Source organism: Capra hircus, chromosome 18 (assembly GCF_001704415.2).
Source record: "Capra hircus breed San Clemente chromosome 18, ASM170441v1, whole genome shotgun sequence".
Classification (NCBI taxonomy): Eukaryota; Metazoa; Chordata; class Mammalia; order Artiodactyla; family Bovidae; genus Capra; species Capra hircus.
The window spans coordinates 40,596,516-40,612,866 of NC_030825.1; the positions used below are offsets into that span (position 1 = coordinate 40,596,516).

Sequence of the window (16,351 nt, forward strand, 5' to 3'; positions counted from 1 at the left end):
CCCTTTTCTTTCTCTTTAATTTGTACATGTATTTGCCAATCTGCACAGTCTCTAACTTAGTTTGTAGACAAAGAACCCAAGGTACAACTATCTGTGGTTATTTACCTAGTACCTTGCACAATGAGGCAAGGAGTAAAATTCTTAAGTTGTTTAGGAAAGAGACAAGAGAAACGTACTTCTCCTGTTTTTTTCTTTTGGTAAGCACATTTAGTAGAATTTATTTCTAATGATTTTCTTATTTCTGAATATTAAGGATGAACCGTCTAAAAACCATGATTATTGAGAATCTGGAGGGAAATAAATACATCACCCACATGGATTTGCGGGACAATCAGCTGACTGACTTAGATCTTAGCTCCTTTTGCAACTTGGAGCAGCTGCATTGTGAGCGGAACCAGCTGAGGGAGCTGACGCTCAGTGGCTTCTCGCTTCGAACTCTCTACGCGAATTCGAACAGTGAGTTCTCTACCCAGCCTCCTGTGTTTCCTCTTGTAGCTCTTGTCTGAGCTATACAAGAACAGTGGCATCTGAGGTGTTCCTCAGCCTCTCTGCCAAGTGGAGTTTGAGGTTCATAGAGACCTAGCTTTAAGTTTGCAGTCAGCACTTCAGTGGTTGAGATATGCATAAAAAGGCATTGCAGGATTAGTTGAGCTTCACTAAATGAACGTTATAATAATCAGAGGCATTTTGCAAAATGCTAGGATGTTAGGGTGGGCAAGCATGTTCAAAAGAGAATTTCAGTAATAGTCTTGCAACATGGGTTGGCCAGCTGCAGCCCACGGGCTAAATATGGCCTACATCTCATTTTGTGTGGCCATTGAGGGATGGTTTTTATATTTTTTAAAGGTTGGGTTTTTAAAAAAATCAGAGGAAAAATAATTTTGACATGGGTAAGTTATATGAAATTCAAATTTAATTGAATAAAGTTTGATGGGAACACACCCATGTTCGTTTGCATATTAACCACTCTCCTGCTACAGTGGCAAAATGATTGAGTAGTTTTGAGAGAGACCACATGAAAGGCCAAAATGTTACTAAATGCTTAGACCTTTATAGAAGATTACCAGTCTCTAGTCTAAAACCTTGTGCTGCCTTAATTCCAGAATGAGAAGCCCTTCACTTCAATAGTGATTTATTTGCCCCAGGGCTATTTTTCAATGTAAAAGGCCTGATATTTGTTGAGGCCATTCTGTTTATAGAGAATTCTTTACTGAGGAAGTTATACAGTTGACTCTTGGAAAACATAGGTTTGAAATGCACAGGTCTGCTTTTTGTTTGTTTTGTTTGGCCATGCCATGGGGCTTGGGGGAATCTTAGTTCCCTGATCTGGGATTGAACTGGGGCCATGACAGTGAAAACGCTGAATTCTAATCACTGGACCACCAAGAAGTTCCCTCTACAGGTGTACTTAAACATGGAGTTTTTTCAGTAGTAAATATGGTTGGTCCTTGAATAATGCAGGGTTTAGGGGCACATCAAACAAACCCTTTAGACAAAAATCTGAGTGTAACTTTACAATCAGCCCTCTGTTTTCATGATTGTGTAGTATTGTAGTATTTACATATATGTGTATATATATATATGTACATACATATGTATGTGTGTGTGTGGGATATATATATAAAACTATATAAAGTTTTGTATGAATTTTCAACTGCTCAGAGGGTCAGTGCCTGTAACCCCCACATTGTTCAAGGGTCAATTGTAACTGCTTTTCTGTGTTTAAAGAAGAAAAGATATTCAGTTTCACTAAGTGCCAAAGAAATGCAAATTTAGGTAATACCTTTCTATCACAGAACAGAGCAAAAGAATTGTTCTGTTCACAGAATCCTTAAATTCTACAACCTAGAAGAATTCACACCAACACTTGAGGTTTTGACACCTCAAGAGTAAAGAACTAAGCTTTCAGCTTCACAGAAGGATTTAGCCAAATAGCCAATTAACAGAGGGAAAGGCCCTCCCTGGTCATCAGGGATGTCTTTTATTGAATTTATTACAGTATTGCTTCTGTTTTATGTTTTGATTTTTTGGCCAAAAGGCATGTGCGATCTTCGCTTCCCAATCACAGATCAAACCTGTGTCCCCTGCATTGGAAGGCAAAGTCTTTGGACTGCCAGGGAAGTCCCTACTTACTGGTTTTTATCTTCAGTTCATCTCAGTAGATGACACAAATTTTTATCGATTTTTCCCCCGTGTTTCCTCTGAGTTACATTCTTCTTTGGAGAATGTCACTAACACCAATCTGTTCTCTGATTAGGATTGACAACAGTGAATGTCTATCCAGTACCCAGTCTGCTCACATCTCTAGAACTCTCCCGGTGAGTGTGTCTCATTAGAGTGGTGGTGGTTTGATTCCTATACTTAAGAGATGTCTGTGGGCACTCTGGCAGTTTTGAGATATAGGAAATCCCAATATGTTGAAATAGTTGGATAACCTAGAGAAGGGCAAAAGGCTGGCTAAAGGAGTACATTTAATGGCCATACTATCTAGTTAAAGTACTGAAGCTGAAGCTCCAGTACTTTGGCCACCTGATGCAAAGAACTGACTCGTTGGAAAAGACCCTGAAGCTGGAAAAGATTGAAGGCAGGAAGAGAATGAGATGACAGAGGATGAGATGGTTGGATGACATCACCGACTCTATGAATATGAGTTTGAGCAAGCTCTGGTAGTTGGTGATAGACAGTGAAGCCTGGCGTGCTGCAGTCCATGGGGTCGCAAAGAGTCAGACATGACTGAGCGACTGAACTGAACGGATCTAATTAAGGGAAAGGTGCCTCTGAATTACTCAGTTACAGTGTGTGGATTTAGAATGAGTTGCAAACAAAGAACTATTTCCCTTCCATGGGCATTGATTTTTCCAATTGGAATCAGATAATTCTTGGTTTTGAGTGACTTAAAATGTTATTTTCTTACTCTTGTGAGCCATGTCAATCTGATTTGCAGAATGATGTTAATTATATTCAAGATTTTATTTCTTCTGTCAGTGGTCAAGAATAAACATAAATGAGGTTTGCTTTCTTTCCTTCATTCATTTTTAACACTGTGTTAGGCATTCAGGAGTCAGTGGCTGAGTTTTACAGTCTAGTTTTACAGTCTAGCTTGTCTTGACAACTGGATAAGCAATGAGAGGGCAGCATCATAAGTGCTGTGGGTATAGAGTGGTAGCAGCATGTGGAATGGGCAGTGGATGGAGTCCTATATGGTCAGAGTTGCCACAGAGTTTAAATGAGACAATAAATGCAGCATATGTAGCCTAGTACCTTGCATAAAATAGTCTCTCAAGAAATATTAGCCATGATAGCCAGGATTCCTTTTGTTGTGACTTTATCATCATTATTATTAAGCTGTTGTTCTAGATTCCCTTCCATCCATTTCATTCTGTCGTCTTCCTGTCAGCAAAACCTCTGCATGGTTCAAGATGAAGATTTACCTTCCGCACTGAATTTGATCATTACTGAAGAAAATCATGTGGACCCACCCTAAATTCGGTTTCCAGCCAGCCTCATCTGGAGTTTCTTCTCTTGTCAGTTCTTTCCAGGGTCCTGGATCTGTTCCAAATTGCTTGGCTTCTTTCGACCCCTCCCCTTCTTATGTCCTCTGCTCTGGAGCTCAGCTTCCCACTTGACTAAGAAAATAGAGGTCATCATGGGTGATCTCCCTTAGCTTCCTACTCCCTTGCTAAAATTCACATAGATCCGTATGCATTCTCAGCTTTCCTTTATTCCAAGCCAGCCCAGCCATCTGTGCCTATGACCGCATCCACTCCCACTGCCCTGAACCTTGCTCTGTTAGTCACCCCTCCTTCTCTCCTTTCACATGTGTTCAGTGTCTTTCTTGGTCTCTATGCACATTTATATCTCCTGTCTTAACAAATAAACATTCCCATTATCTTGCACCCCTTCTAGCTACTATTCTGTTCCTTCATCTTGCTCATCCCTTTTTTGTCCACATTTTTCAAGAATTATCTATTTTTTGGCACATTTTCCTGTTCCCAGTTGTTCACCCCACGACAGCTGGTCTTAGACCTCCTCTTGTGGAACTTTTCTATATTGACATTGTTCACCTTGCTATCTTTTATTCAGACATGCTGTTTCCTTGGCTGGCTGATACAGTCTGATTTTTTTTTATGCCCCTCTGACCATTTCTCCTGTCTCTTCTTAGCCAACCCTTTAAAGGTAACTTGTCTCAGGGTCTGTCCTTGGCTACTGCACTTCTCATTTGACACAATCTCATTTACCCCCAGGATCTCACTACCCTTCAGTGTCCACATCACCCAGAGCACCAGTCCATACTCTCTTCTTTTAGCCTCAGACCTGTGTGTCCAATTTCATAATAGATGTTTCCTCCTGCATGTCTGCAAATACCTCAGATATGTGGAAAATGAGATTTATTATCCACCCCTCCACCAGCACTTTAACTGGTTTGTCTAGTTTTCTGTTTCAGCTTTTGGTGTTACCATGAGACGATCAGCTCAAGATGGACACCGCTGAAATTCATGATTCTCAACCTCATTTGGAGCTTCTCAGTCCTTCCTCTGGATAGGATCTCCTCTCTGATGTCACTTTTGAGTCTTCTCCCTGCTCTACTCACGTATTTACTCCATTTCTAAGCCATTTTAATTTTTGCCTCCTAAGTGTTTCTAGCTCCTTTCTCTTCCCTTCCAGGTGTATCACTACTCATTGAGGCCCTTATCATCTCCTTTCAGGATAAAATTGTCTCACAGTTTCCTGATTACGCTTCCTTTTAATAATACAACCACCTTAGCCAGACCTCTCTTGTATTCAGAGTGAGCTCTTTAAAGTGCAGAACTGACATTGTCTCCTCGAAGCTCACAAATGCTTCAGTAGTACCCCTGCACCTGCAGGATAAGGTCGCAGCCTCCGAGACATGGTTAGGTCTTGCCAGCCTTGTTTCTCCTCACTCTGCTCCATTATTGCCGCTCCAGCATCACCACACTACTTCTTCTTTTCTTGCCTCTGTGCTCTAGCGCGTGTTGTCAGCCTCTTGCTTGACATGCCTGCCACACCTCAGGGCATTGTGCAACATTCTACTGCAGATGTCATATTTCTTAGGGGGCTTGCCTTGAAGGGCTTCCTTCACTGAGTAGTCGGAGCAGCTTCTGCATTTCTCTTGCAGCATTTACTTCACTCTGCCTCATCATACTGATCCATCCATCAGTAGAGACTTTTAATCTTAGGGAAACTAAGTAACATCTGAAAATAAAATTCCTGTGACTGAGGATCTGCCCAGTGCTCTACTGAAGATTTGAATTCACATTCTGAATGATCTGGCACTTTCCCCTGACGTGTTACCTTTTGTTCTTGCTTCTTCACTTTTATTCCTTTGGTTCTTTTCCCCCAGAATTCACTTCTCTTCTCCCCCAGTCATTATCACCTGGGGATAGCCTCCTCAGCTTTGAAGATACGTGTACGGTGCGTCATCTTCCTTTAAGACTTCCTCCCCTCTCTCTCCTGTCCCATCCTGCCCCGTGTGTGCTTTTAGTGCTAAAGGTCTTCATATTTTCATGAGCCCCAACACAGTTGATCCAGCACACATGTGTGTGCTTCTTTCTCTCTCTCCACCTTTCTGTCAGCAACATTCATGGAGCATCTGCTGTATTCCAGGCAGCACACCAGGGGTGCCCTGGGCACTGTGCTTCTGCCCTCTGGGAGCACAGGGGTGGATGTGTTACAGACTGGTGAAACGGTGTGAGTTCCTCCTCATTCAAAATGATACGCTTTAATTGTTTATTTTCTGCAGAAACCTGCTAGAGTGTGTCCCTGACTGGGCCTGTGAAGCAAAGAAGATAGAAATATTAGATGTGAGCTATAATCTCCTGACAGAGGTTCCCATGAGGTATTCATGTGTTATATATATTATGTATGCATTTAATTAAATAATTTTCCTATATTTGGGTTGCCTGTCAAGGATGCTTTGATTCATCTCTTCGGTAAACACTGAGTATCTGTTGAGTGCAGGGCAGCATGAGTGCTGTAAGGAGTGCAGTAACACATCAGGCCTAGTCTTGGCCAGCAAGGAACTTAGTAAGCAGACAGTAAGGGTGACCTGTGCAGAGATGACTGGGATACAATGTACAAGAGTTGCTGGCAGAGGTCAGTGACTTGTTAGTGATAATAGAACATCTGTACTGAGTGATTTGGTATGAGCTGGGCAGTGTTCTAAGAGTTTTACTTTCATTATCTTATTTAATCCTGTGTTAACCTTATTTTATAGGTGCTGTTACTTCATCTTACAAATAGGGAAACTAAAGCTTAGAGTGGTTAGATAGTTTGTCCAATGTTACACTTAACTAGGAAGTGATAAGAGCTGGCTGGCATTTAAATGTAATCATTCTTACGCTAAAGCCTCACTTTTGGCCACTGTGCTGTATAAATAACATGCTTTAGAAATTCAGAACTTTGAATAATTAGGGGATGCTGTGTGGAGAATACCTGTTTGAATTGACCTTTATAAGATGGTGGGGTTTCTATCTGTGGAGGGGAAAAATACAAACATTGGGGGATGAGGGGTGGTACCAAGATGTGTAATGTGAGGTCACTACCTAGAAGAATCTTTAAAAGTATACAGGAGGCTTTGTACATAGTAGATATGAACATGGCATTAGAGTCAGCCTTTAATCCTGACTGTACCATTTACTATGTGTGATGTGAGATCTTTGGCAAACCAAAGTCACTTAACCCTTCTAACCTAATTGTTAAATGGTCTGGCACATTTTAAGAACTGAATAAGTCGTAGTTTTTGTTACAATAAATTTTTTAATTATTATCATTGATTATATTCATGTTAATAAATTCACTGAATTTTTGGTCCCGTCTAGACTTGAAATCTAAATTGATTTATGGCACAAATTGCTTTTTTTGTTTGGGGCTTTTTATGTTTGGGGCTGTGTGCTTTCATTAGTTCATCTTTCCCCAGAATGACCTGAATGACTTCCTGGTGGGTGGTGGGTAAACATATGGTCATAGCTGCTTTCTGCTCAGGCACCTGTCGGTGATGATACTGTCTAGAAGAACACGTTTCTGTACATTTACTGATTGTAGTTAAATAGCCAAGGGCAGACTCAGGAAGAGAGATTTAAGCCTGTTTTTTTTTGTTGGTGTTGGTGTTTCTTTGTGCTCTGTTCCCTTAGAATCCTTAGTAGCTTGAGTCTTAGGAAACTAATGCTGGGACACAATCATGTGCAGAGCCTTCCCACGCTGGTGGAGCATATCCCTCTGGAGGTGTTGGATGTCCAGCATAATCTGCTCACCAGGCTGCCAGATACTCTCTTCTCTAAGGCCTTAAAGTAAGTGCTGTAGATTTTATTGAGAAGAGCAGGACAATGGGATAAGCAAACTACCTGGACTTATCATCGGAGTGACCTTTGAAACTATCTTTACAGAGTGTTTACTTCATAGTCTGGCTAAGGGGGGACTTATTTGCAGTTTGTATGGAATAAAATATGACACTGTCTTAGGAGGCAGGAAGCTTCAACTCAAAAGATGAAATAACCATCAAATACTTGGGAAGTTATTATGTTGTAAACAGGTTTCAAGAGCTTGGGAAGGTTCAGGCTTTCATCTCAGAAAAGGAATACATTTATGATCTTCAAAGAGAGGCTGCAGTGTTCTGATACAGCTTCTTTGGGCACTTTTCAGCTTTTGCCTTAGGAGAAAAGGACATACCACTGAAGTTAATTTAGTTTTTGCTTCTAGCTTGCCAAGCTATCATTAAGTTACACTCTTTATCTGCAGGCCTTTTTTACTCCCTGCTTTGAAAACTGTGAATTTAAATGCAACATTGTTCCAAAAGTATTACTTGCTTTCTCATTCTAAATTAACAAATAGATAGTAAATCTTCCTATTTTAATACCCATAATCAGGTTTATTTAACACGTATGTCACCATTCAATGAAAACTGGTTTTTAATTATAGTCTTCTGCAATATGGAGAAAGCAATATTGTCTTCAATTTAGACATGGAGAAAGCAGAGAGAAGCAACAGTAATTAACATAAGGCTGCAGGATGCATACAAAAAGCATTTAGCCCACAAGCGTCTGGCTTATTCTTTGGCAGTTTGTTGTTGTTAAGTCACTCAGTTGTGTCCAACTCTTTGCGACCCCGTGGACTGCAGCATGCCAGGCTTTTGGCAGCTTATACATCTCTTAATGTATGATATATTTGGTTGGATTTTCCTAAAGATCTTTGGAAATTCTAAAAAATGCATGAAGGAAATTTTCTCTTTGAAAAATTAATGTGGAGTCTTAGTGCAGTAATATTTGTTAATTAGCAAGTATTTGTTAGTACTGCATTACAGTGCCTTTCATTCTGATGAAGTCTGAATAAAATTAGTTTACAGGCTTAGAATCTGCAGTAAGGAAGTTACCTAGAGGTTGTAGCAAACTGTCAATAATATTTACTAGTATCTGCACAGAGAATTTGGGACATACAAAGATATAGACACACAGTACCCTCAATAACTTAAAAGCTAACCGGAGATACAGATCACACAGTTTGAGGATGACTTAAGAACTGAGTTTAATAATATATTAACTGCCTTTTATTGAACGTGTTCTATATGTACCAAACTCTGTGCTAGGCAGATTTTTAAACTCATACCATGTTTTACTTATTCGATAGGTGAAGGTTAAAGTGAATTATGATATTCAGTGTTGACAAAAGTATGAGCCAACACATTCTTTGTATCCTTCTTGTGGGAGTATAGTTTGTTATAGCCTTTCTGGAGCTGATTTTGGCAATATATGTATAAAAATCTTAAAGATATGTGTAGCCTTTGACCCCACAGCTTCTGCTCCTGGGAATATAGCCTAAAGAAATAATTGGGTATGGGCTCAAAGATATTCATTACAATGTTTATAATAACAAACAATTGGAAATAGCCGATATGCCCATAATTAGGGGATTATAGAAGGAGTGGCTAAGTAAATGATTCTATTAAAATCAGACAAAAATTTTTCCAAAGGGTGACTTCACAGTTCACATACTTGTGAATGTGATACTCAGTAGCATCCTTTCAGCAGACATACAGACAGAAAAATATGAAGCTGGGTTAGAATCAAGCCAGTGCAGAAGCCCAGGAACTTAACTGGCATGAGTTGAGTAAAAGGAACTTTCATTGGATAAAGTTAAGCAGAGAAAACACCCTGGAGGAAATTATTTTGTCATCAGTTTGGGACCATGGAAAGGCATTGTTGCATACTAAGATGGCATGATGGTTTCCATGTCAGAAGGCAGCAAATAGCCATAAAGGAAATGATGGTTTGCATGTGTCTGTCAGTCTCAGATACTTGAATGCATCCGCAAATAGTCTGGAGTCTCTGCCATCTGCCTGTGCTGGGGAGGAGAGTCTGAGTGCGCTACAGCTGCTCTACCTGACCAACAACCTCCTGACAGATCAGTGTGTGCCTGTCCTGGTGGGGCATCCGCACCTGCGCATCCTGCATCTTGCAAACAACCAGCTACAGACATTTCCTGCAAGGTAAACAGATCCATACTCTGATCGTTTCAGACATGTAACGTGGTTCCACATTTGTCAGACTATGTCACAGCTCTTTTACTGGGTGCTCTTGCTTTATGTTGACCGACCTACCGATCCCTTACTTGAATGAGAAAGTCTGTTTGTACCCTTTTGTAAGTATCATTAACCACAGAGGTTGTGGTTAAAATGTGTTTAATTCTTAGTATATAGGTTGAATGTCTGCTGTATGTCAAGACCTGTGTACATACTAGGGAGACAGTGATAATTAAGTTGCAGTCTCTGTCCTTAAGGAACTTGAATTTAAATTAGGGAAATAGAAAAGTATTATAATATTGGCAGTTGCAGTGCAGTGTAATAAATGCAGGATGTTAAAGATATGTGTAGGTAGCTGCATTGCAGAGATGAATAGTATTTAGCCAGGCTATATTTATAAGACATAAGAGAGACATTTGGTGTTGTCAAAGTTTTAAACAGCATTAGTGGAGAAATAAGTATCTTCCAAAATACCTTTGATTGAAAAACTTTTTTAGAAAATTTGACACCAGAAAAATCCATGAAGGTAGTTATTAAAAATCATATTTTCAAAACCTACACACATAGGAAAATGACATTTGATATAATTTGAGTGAAATTATATATATATCATAAAATTATATTTGATACCATTTGAATGAAAATTTTCTTTTCTAGTTTTGTTTTACAAATTTTCTTAGAAATGTGTTAAACATGGAAAACAGAGATTGTAATTTTTGTGATATAGAAGATAAGTGCAATAAAGTTGATTGCTTCCTTGAAAGAACTTGAGCAATAGCTTTTAAAGTGAATGCAGAATCTCAATTTCAAGATGTGATAGATCTCTTGAAATCCTAGCAGATTAGTTCATTTGGCCTCAAATATGTTTAGATAAAGTGAAAATGACACACCACTGATAAGTTATGTGAGTTTATGAAGCTCTTGGGAAATACCAGATGTAATACTCTTGAAACTTATGAAGTCCTCCTAATTTGATGACATTGTTGGACTAGTTCAGTTCAGTTCAGTCACTCAGTCTTGTCCGACTCTTTGCGACCCCATGAATTGCAGCATGCCAGGCCTCCCTGTCCATCACCAACTCCCGGAATTCGCTCAAACTCATGTCCATCGAGTCAGTGATGCCATCCAGCCATCTCGTCCTCTGTCGTCCCCTTCTCCTCCTGCCCCCAATCCCTCCCAGCATCAGAGTCTTTTCCAATGAGTCAGCTCTTCACATGAGGTGGCCAAAGTGCTGGAGTTTCAGCTTTAGCATCATTGCTTCCAAAGAACACCCGGGACTGATCTCCTTTAGAATGGACTGGTTGGATTTCGTTGTAGTCCAAGGGACTCTCAAGAGTCTTCTCCAACACCACAGTTCAAAAGCATCAACTTTCCTCACAGTCCAACTGTCGCATCCATACATGACTACTAGAAAAACCATAGCCTTGACTAGATGGACCTTTGTTGGCAAAGAAATGTCTCTGCTTTTGAATATGCTATCTAGGTGGATCATAACTTTCCTTCCAAGGAGTAAGCGTCTTTTAATTTCATGGCTGCAGTCACCATCTGCAGTGATTTTGGAGCCCCCGAAAATAAAGTCTGACACTGTTTCCACTGTTTCCCCATCTATTTCCCATGAGGTGATGGGACCAGATGCCATCATGATCTTAGTTTTCTGAATGTTGGACTAGAGTAATCTGAATACAGATAATAAAACTAAATGGAATTCAGGAGCAGAATTTTAAGGAAAATATGTGTTCTAACCTCAATCGTAAGTCTGCTGTCATCTCCTGAACAACGTTATAATTGCATGGGCACAGTCCAAGGCTTCTGTTTCCTTTGGATTGTGTTCAGAATCCAGCACAGTTCTGGGTGCTCAGTAAGACTGATTGAGATATAGATGCTGTGTCTCTGTGTAAGAGAAAAGCATGAGGTTTGGACATGGGAACACCTTAAATATATATGATTAGTTTTTTAAAAAGTTATAAAACAGTACATGTAATAAGCATCATGTTTTAATTAAAAAAAAAAAGGATTTCATGCATTAAAAAGGACAAGAATACTCACCACCAAATTGTCATTGGAGATTAAATCTGGTCATGGGGTTAAAAGTTTTTTTTTATGTTCAGCTTTATTTTTCAATATTTTTCAGTGAGTATTACTGTTGTAATAAGAAAGCAATTTTAATTCACGAAACTCAATTATTACAAATTTTTTAGTATTCTAGCAATGGAAATTATCTGTGATATATGAAAAGGGCAGAGTTAATGTAAAATCTGCATATGAAAAATTTGACAGGAAATTCAGCAAAATGAAAATAACTTTTTCAGATTGGTGGTGGTACTCTGGATATATTTTTTTTATTTTCTGAACTTTCTGTTGTGGGCTTCCCTAGTAGACCAGTGGTAGAGAATCCATCTGCAATGCAGGAGACGTGGGTTCGATCCCTGGATCAGGAAGATCCCCTGGAGAAGGAATACCCACTCTAGTGAATATTGCCTCTGAAATCCCATGGACAGAGGAACCTGGGAGACTGCAGTCTATGCGGTCACAAAGAGTCAGACACGACTTAGCAAGTAAACAGCAATAACAAACTTTCTGTTAGAGCAGTTTATTATCTTTACAGTTTTAAAAAATCTAGATAAAGATGTTAGGCCCTCTGAAGCGATTCTGCTTACTGCATAGAAAGCTTGGCTTACTCCAGTGGGACAGTGTGAATGGCCTGCATCACAGCCCATGGCACAGGGTTGTATTTATGCTCGGCACTTGGTAAAGTTTATGGAAGCTGGATTATGTTATGAATAACTGGAAATTAAAACTGAAAGGAATGTTAGTGATAATTTAGTACAACTTTTTATTTTATAGCTGAGGAAATTGATGTCCAGTGACTAACTTACCCAGTATTTTGCTACTAGTTAGTGGCAAAGCAGTACCGTAATTAGTCTAGTTAACCCTGGAAAGACGTTCCTGCCCCGAAGATCCAGCAGCTGCAGTAGAACCATGGGACACTCCAGCTCTCAAAGTGCACTGAGAGGGAGGCAGATGAGGCTGCATTTGAGGCTGAGGCTCGGCGGGAACATTCGTTCACCGTGGTGGCTGTTCATTATGGCCAGTTACCAGGCCACAGGCTGGTCCCCTCTGTACTCTGGCTGCTGTAGAACTTGCTTGGCAGCTGCTTGTTTAGGTGCAGTATGGTATTTTGGTGTTTCTTTTTCAGCAAACTAAATAAATTGGAGCAGTTGGAAGAACTCAACCTAAGTGGTAACAAGCTTAAAACCATCCCCACGACCATTGCGAACTGCAAAAGGCTGCACACTCTGGTGGCCCACTCCAACCACATCAGTATTTTTCCGGAAATACTGCAGTTGCCTCAGATCCAGGTACTTCTGGGTGCTGTGTCCTGGGGTGATAGCTGGAGTGTGACTCCTAAGAAAGCGGCAGTTTGGGATCACAGTATATTTAATTGACTCTTGGAAAGAAATGAAATTCCCTTTGAGGATATAGTAGGAGTTTGAACGTTAGGGAGTTAAGAATTAACTTAATCTCTCCCTTTTCCTTTCAGTTTGTAGACCTAAGTTGCAATGACTTGACCGAAATCCTGATTCCAGAGGCTCTGCCTGCTACTTTACAAGACCTGGACCTGACTGGAAATACAAATCTGGTTCTGGAACACAAGACACTGGACACATTTAGGTAGGAAGACTTCTGATGTTGAATCCACGTGTGCTCTTACTCCCTCCAGCCTTGTGTGGTTCTTCATAATGACTGTGCAGACCTCAGTTTATTAAAGCTGTAGGATGACTTAGGTCATAAAGCCCCTCGGTTCTCTTCTTTGATCCAGTTTGTGTTGGGTGTTCTGTCCAGCAGTCAAGCTCAGCATCATGGTTGCTGCTCAGCCGCACCCCGGTACCTTTACAGGGGGCTGCATCCCACAGGCTTGCAAATCCTATACTTGCCCACGACCAAAGAAAGAGCCCAGAGGAGGCAACAGAGACATCATGGTTTAAAGGGTAGGGGGTTCTTACTTGTTTGAACCAAGGTACTAGAGCGACACTCCACCATGTGCAGCAGATGGCGTGCAGGACATGGTAGTATCTACTGCAGAGGGGGAAGTCACGGTTACCTGGGAAACAGCAGAGGAGCACGCCCCCTCACCCCTGCCTTTGATAAACTGTCATAGTAGAGATAGATAGTTCACATCTAAAGATCAGAACAGTCACTAGCTAGGGCTAGGTGAAGTGGTGGGAGGTCAGAGGTGGGGTGGGGCGTTATGTATGAGTTTATGATTAGGCTCTCTGATTAAGAGGGAAGGTCAGTCAGGTGAGTAGGGTGTGAGTGAGACAAGAATTGTCAAGCAGGGGAGGTACAGAGAGCAAGAGAACAGCTATCTTGAGTGGTCTGATCATACAGCAGGCATAGGTAATTTAGGTGGCACAGATTATATTGTGTTACATCTAAGACAGTGCAGAATCACTGTACCAAGACTTCACTGTATCAAAATACTTCAACTAAGTAGACAATTGGTTGAAACTAGAAATCTTTATTGTGCTTAGTTTTTCAGTGAAATGAATGGCACAAAATTGGCCCGTATGTCTTCCTCCTACCCCTTTTCTTTCTTTCTCTTCCTTCTTGGTCTGTGGGTCTCTCTGGAAATGAGTCTTGGTATGTCAACAGATTATTTTGTAAAAACAAATTATTGTTGGGATAGCTTTTGTAAAGTAGAGATGCATGTAAGGTTTAAACCTCCCTTCCTCTACTTCCCACAGCCATATCACCACCCTGAAAATTGATCAGAAACCTTTGCCAACTACTGATTCTACAGTTACATCAACCTTTTGGAGCCACGGACTGGCTGAGATGGCAGGGCAGAGAAATAAGTGAGTATCATGGCCATGAAGACTGAGAAAATTCTCCTGACATCTGGGAACAGATCTAATGCTGAAAGCTAGGCCATGTTGTTCTCCTGGTTTGACATAAACAAATCACAGAATGTCAACATCAGATAAGATTCCTCTGAGACTGTGATCCGGTAAGACACAACAAGATGAATGTGCACAGAACACTCACACCCCACCTCGTAACTAAGATGGGTGACTGCTCCTTTCTTTATCAATCACAGCTTTGTTCCCATGCTAACCTTCTTTCCCTGTAGTTAAGGTTTGTTGAGATTATCAACCATAGAATAGCCCTGCTTTCTTTTTTTTTTTTAACTTTATTAAACATTTTTTTGTCTTATTCAGTTCAGTTCAGTTGCTCAGTCGTGTCTGACTCTTTCTGACCCCATGAATTGCAGCACGCCAGACCTTGCTGTCCATCACCAACTCCCGGAGTTCGCTCAAACTCACGTCCCTCGAGTCAGTGATACCATCCAGCCATCTCATCCTCTGTCATCCCCTTCTCCTCCTGCCCCCAATCCCTCCCAGCATCAGAGTCTTTTCCAATGAGTCAGCTCTTCGCATGAGGTGGCCAAAGTACTGGAGTTTCAGCTTTAGCATCAGTCCTTCCAAAGAACACCCAAGACTGATCTCCTTTAGAATGGACTGGTTGGATCTCCTTGCATTCTAAGGGGCTCTCAAGAGTCTTCTCCAACACCACAGTTCAAAAGCATCAATTCTTTGGCACTCAGCTTTCCTCACAGTCCGACTGTCACATCCATACATGACTACTGGAAAACGATAGCCTTGACTATATGAACTTTGTTGGCAAAGAAATGTCTCTGCTTTTGAATATACTATCTAGGTTGGTCATAACTTTTCTTCCAAGGAGTAAGCGTCTTTTAATTTCATGGCTGCAGTCACCATCTGCAGTGATTTTGGAGCCCCCCAAAAATAAAGTCTGACACTGTTTCCACTATTTCCCCATCTATTTCCCATGAAGTGATGGGACCAGATGCCATGATCTTTGTTTTCTGAATGTTAGCTTTAAGCCAACTTTTTCATTCCTCTTTCACTTTCATCAAGAGGCTTTTGAGTTCCTCTTCACTTTCTGCCATAAGGGTGGTGTCATCTGCATATCTGAGGTTATTGATATCTCTCCTGGCAATCTTGATTCTGGCTTGTGCTTCTTCCAACCCAGTGTTTCTCATGATGTACTCTGCATATAAGTTAAATAAGCAGGGTGACAATATACAGCCTTGACGGACTCCTTTTCCTATTTGGAACCAGTCTGTTGTTCCATGTCCAGTTCTAACTGTTGCTTCCTGACCTGCATATAGGTTTCTCAAGAGGCAGGTCAGGTGCTCTGGTATTCCCATCTCTTCAAGAATTTTCCACAGTTTATTGTGATCCACACAGTCAAAGGCTTTGGCATAGTCAATACAGCAGAGATAGATGTTTTTCTGGAACTCTCTTGCTTTTTCGATGATCCAGCGAATGTTGGCAATTTGATCTCTGGTTCCTCTGCCTTTTCTAAAACCAGCTTGAACATCTGGAAGTTCACGGTTCACGTATTGCTGAAGCCTGGCTTGGAGAATTTTGAGCATTACTTTACTGGCGTGTGAGATGAGTGCAATTGTGTGGTAGTTTGAGCATTCTTTGGCATTGGCTTTCTTTGGGATTGGAATGAAAACTGACCTTTTGCAGTCCTGTGGCCACTGCTGAGTTTTCCAAACTTGCTGGCATATTGAGTGCAGCACTTTCACACCATCATCTTTCAGGATTTGAAATTTCTCTTATTAATATGTATATTTTAAAATTTTTGGCTGCACTGTGAGGCAGGTCCCCGACTGAGGATCAAACCTGTACTCCCTGCCTTAGAAGGCAGATTCTTAACCACTGGACCAACAGGGAAGTCCCAGAATAGCCCTGCTTTCTGACAGCACCCTATCTAGTATCATCCCCC

General features: G+C 40.8%; 1 protein-coding gene across 1 annotated transcript in view; it reads left to right on the forward strand.

Moving 5' to 3' along the window:
• Positions 1-16,351, forward strand: part of PHLPP2 (PH domain and leucine rich repeat protein phosphatase 2) — a 62,605-nt gene that overhangs the window by 36,593 nt on the left and 9,661 nt on the right. The window contains exons 9-16 of the mRNA XM_018062238.1: positions 254-456; positions 2,258-2,318; positions 5,762-5,857; positions 7,152-7,307; positions 9,299-9,499; positions 12,729-12,891; positions 13,074-13,204; positions 14,278-14,388. Of these exons, the coding sequence (XP_017917727.1) occupies positions 254-456; positions 2,258-2,318; positions 5,762-5,857; positions 7,152-7,307; positions 9,299-9,499; positions 12,729-12,891; positions 13,074-13,204; positions 14,278-14,388 (1,122 nt within the window). The remainder of the gene's footprint in view (positions 1-253; positions 457-2,257; positions 2,319-5,761; positions 5,858-7,151; positions 7,308-9,298; positions 9,500-12,728; positions 12,892-13,073; positions 13,205-14,277; positions 14,389-16,351) is intronic.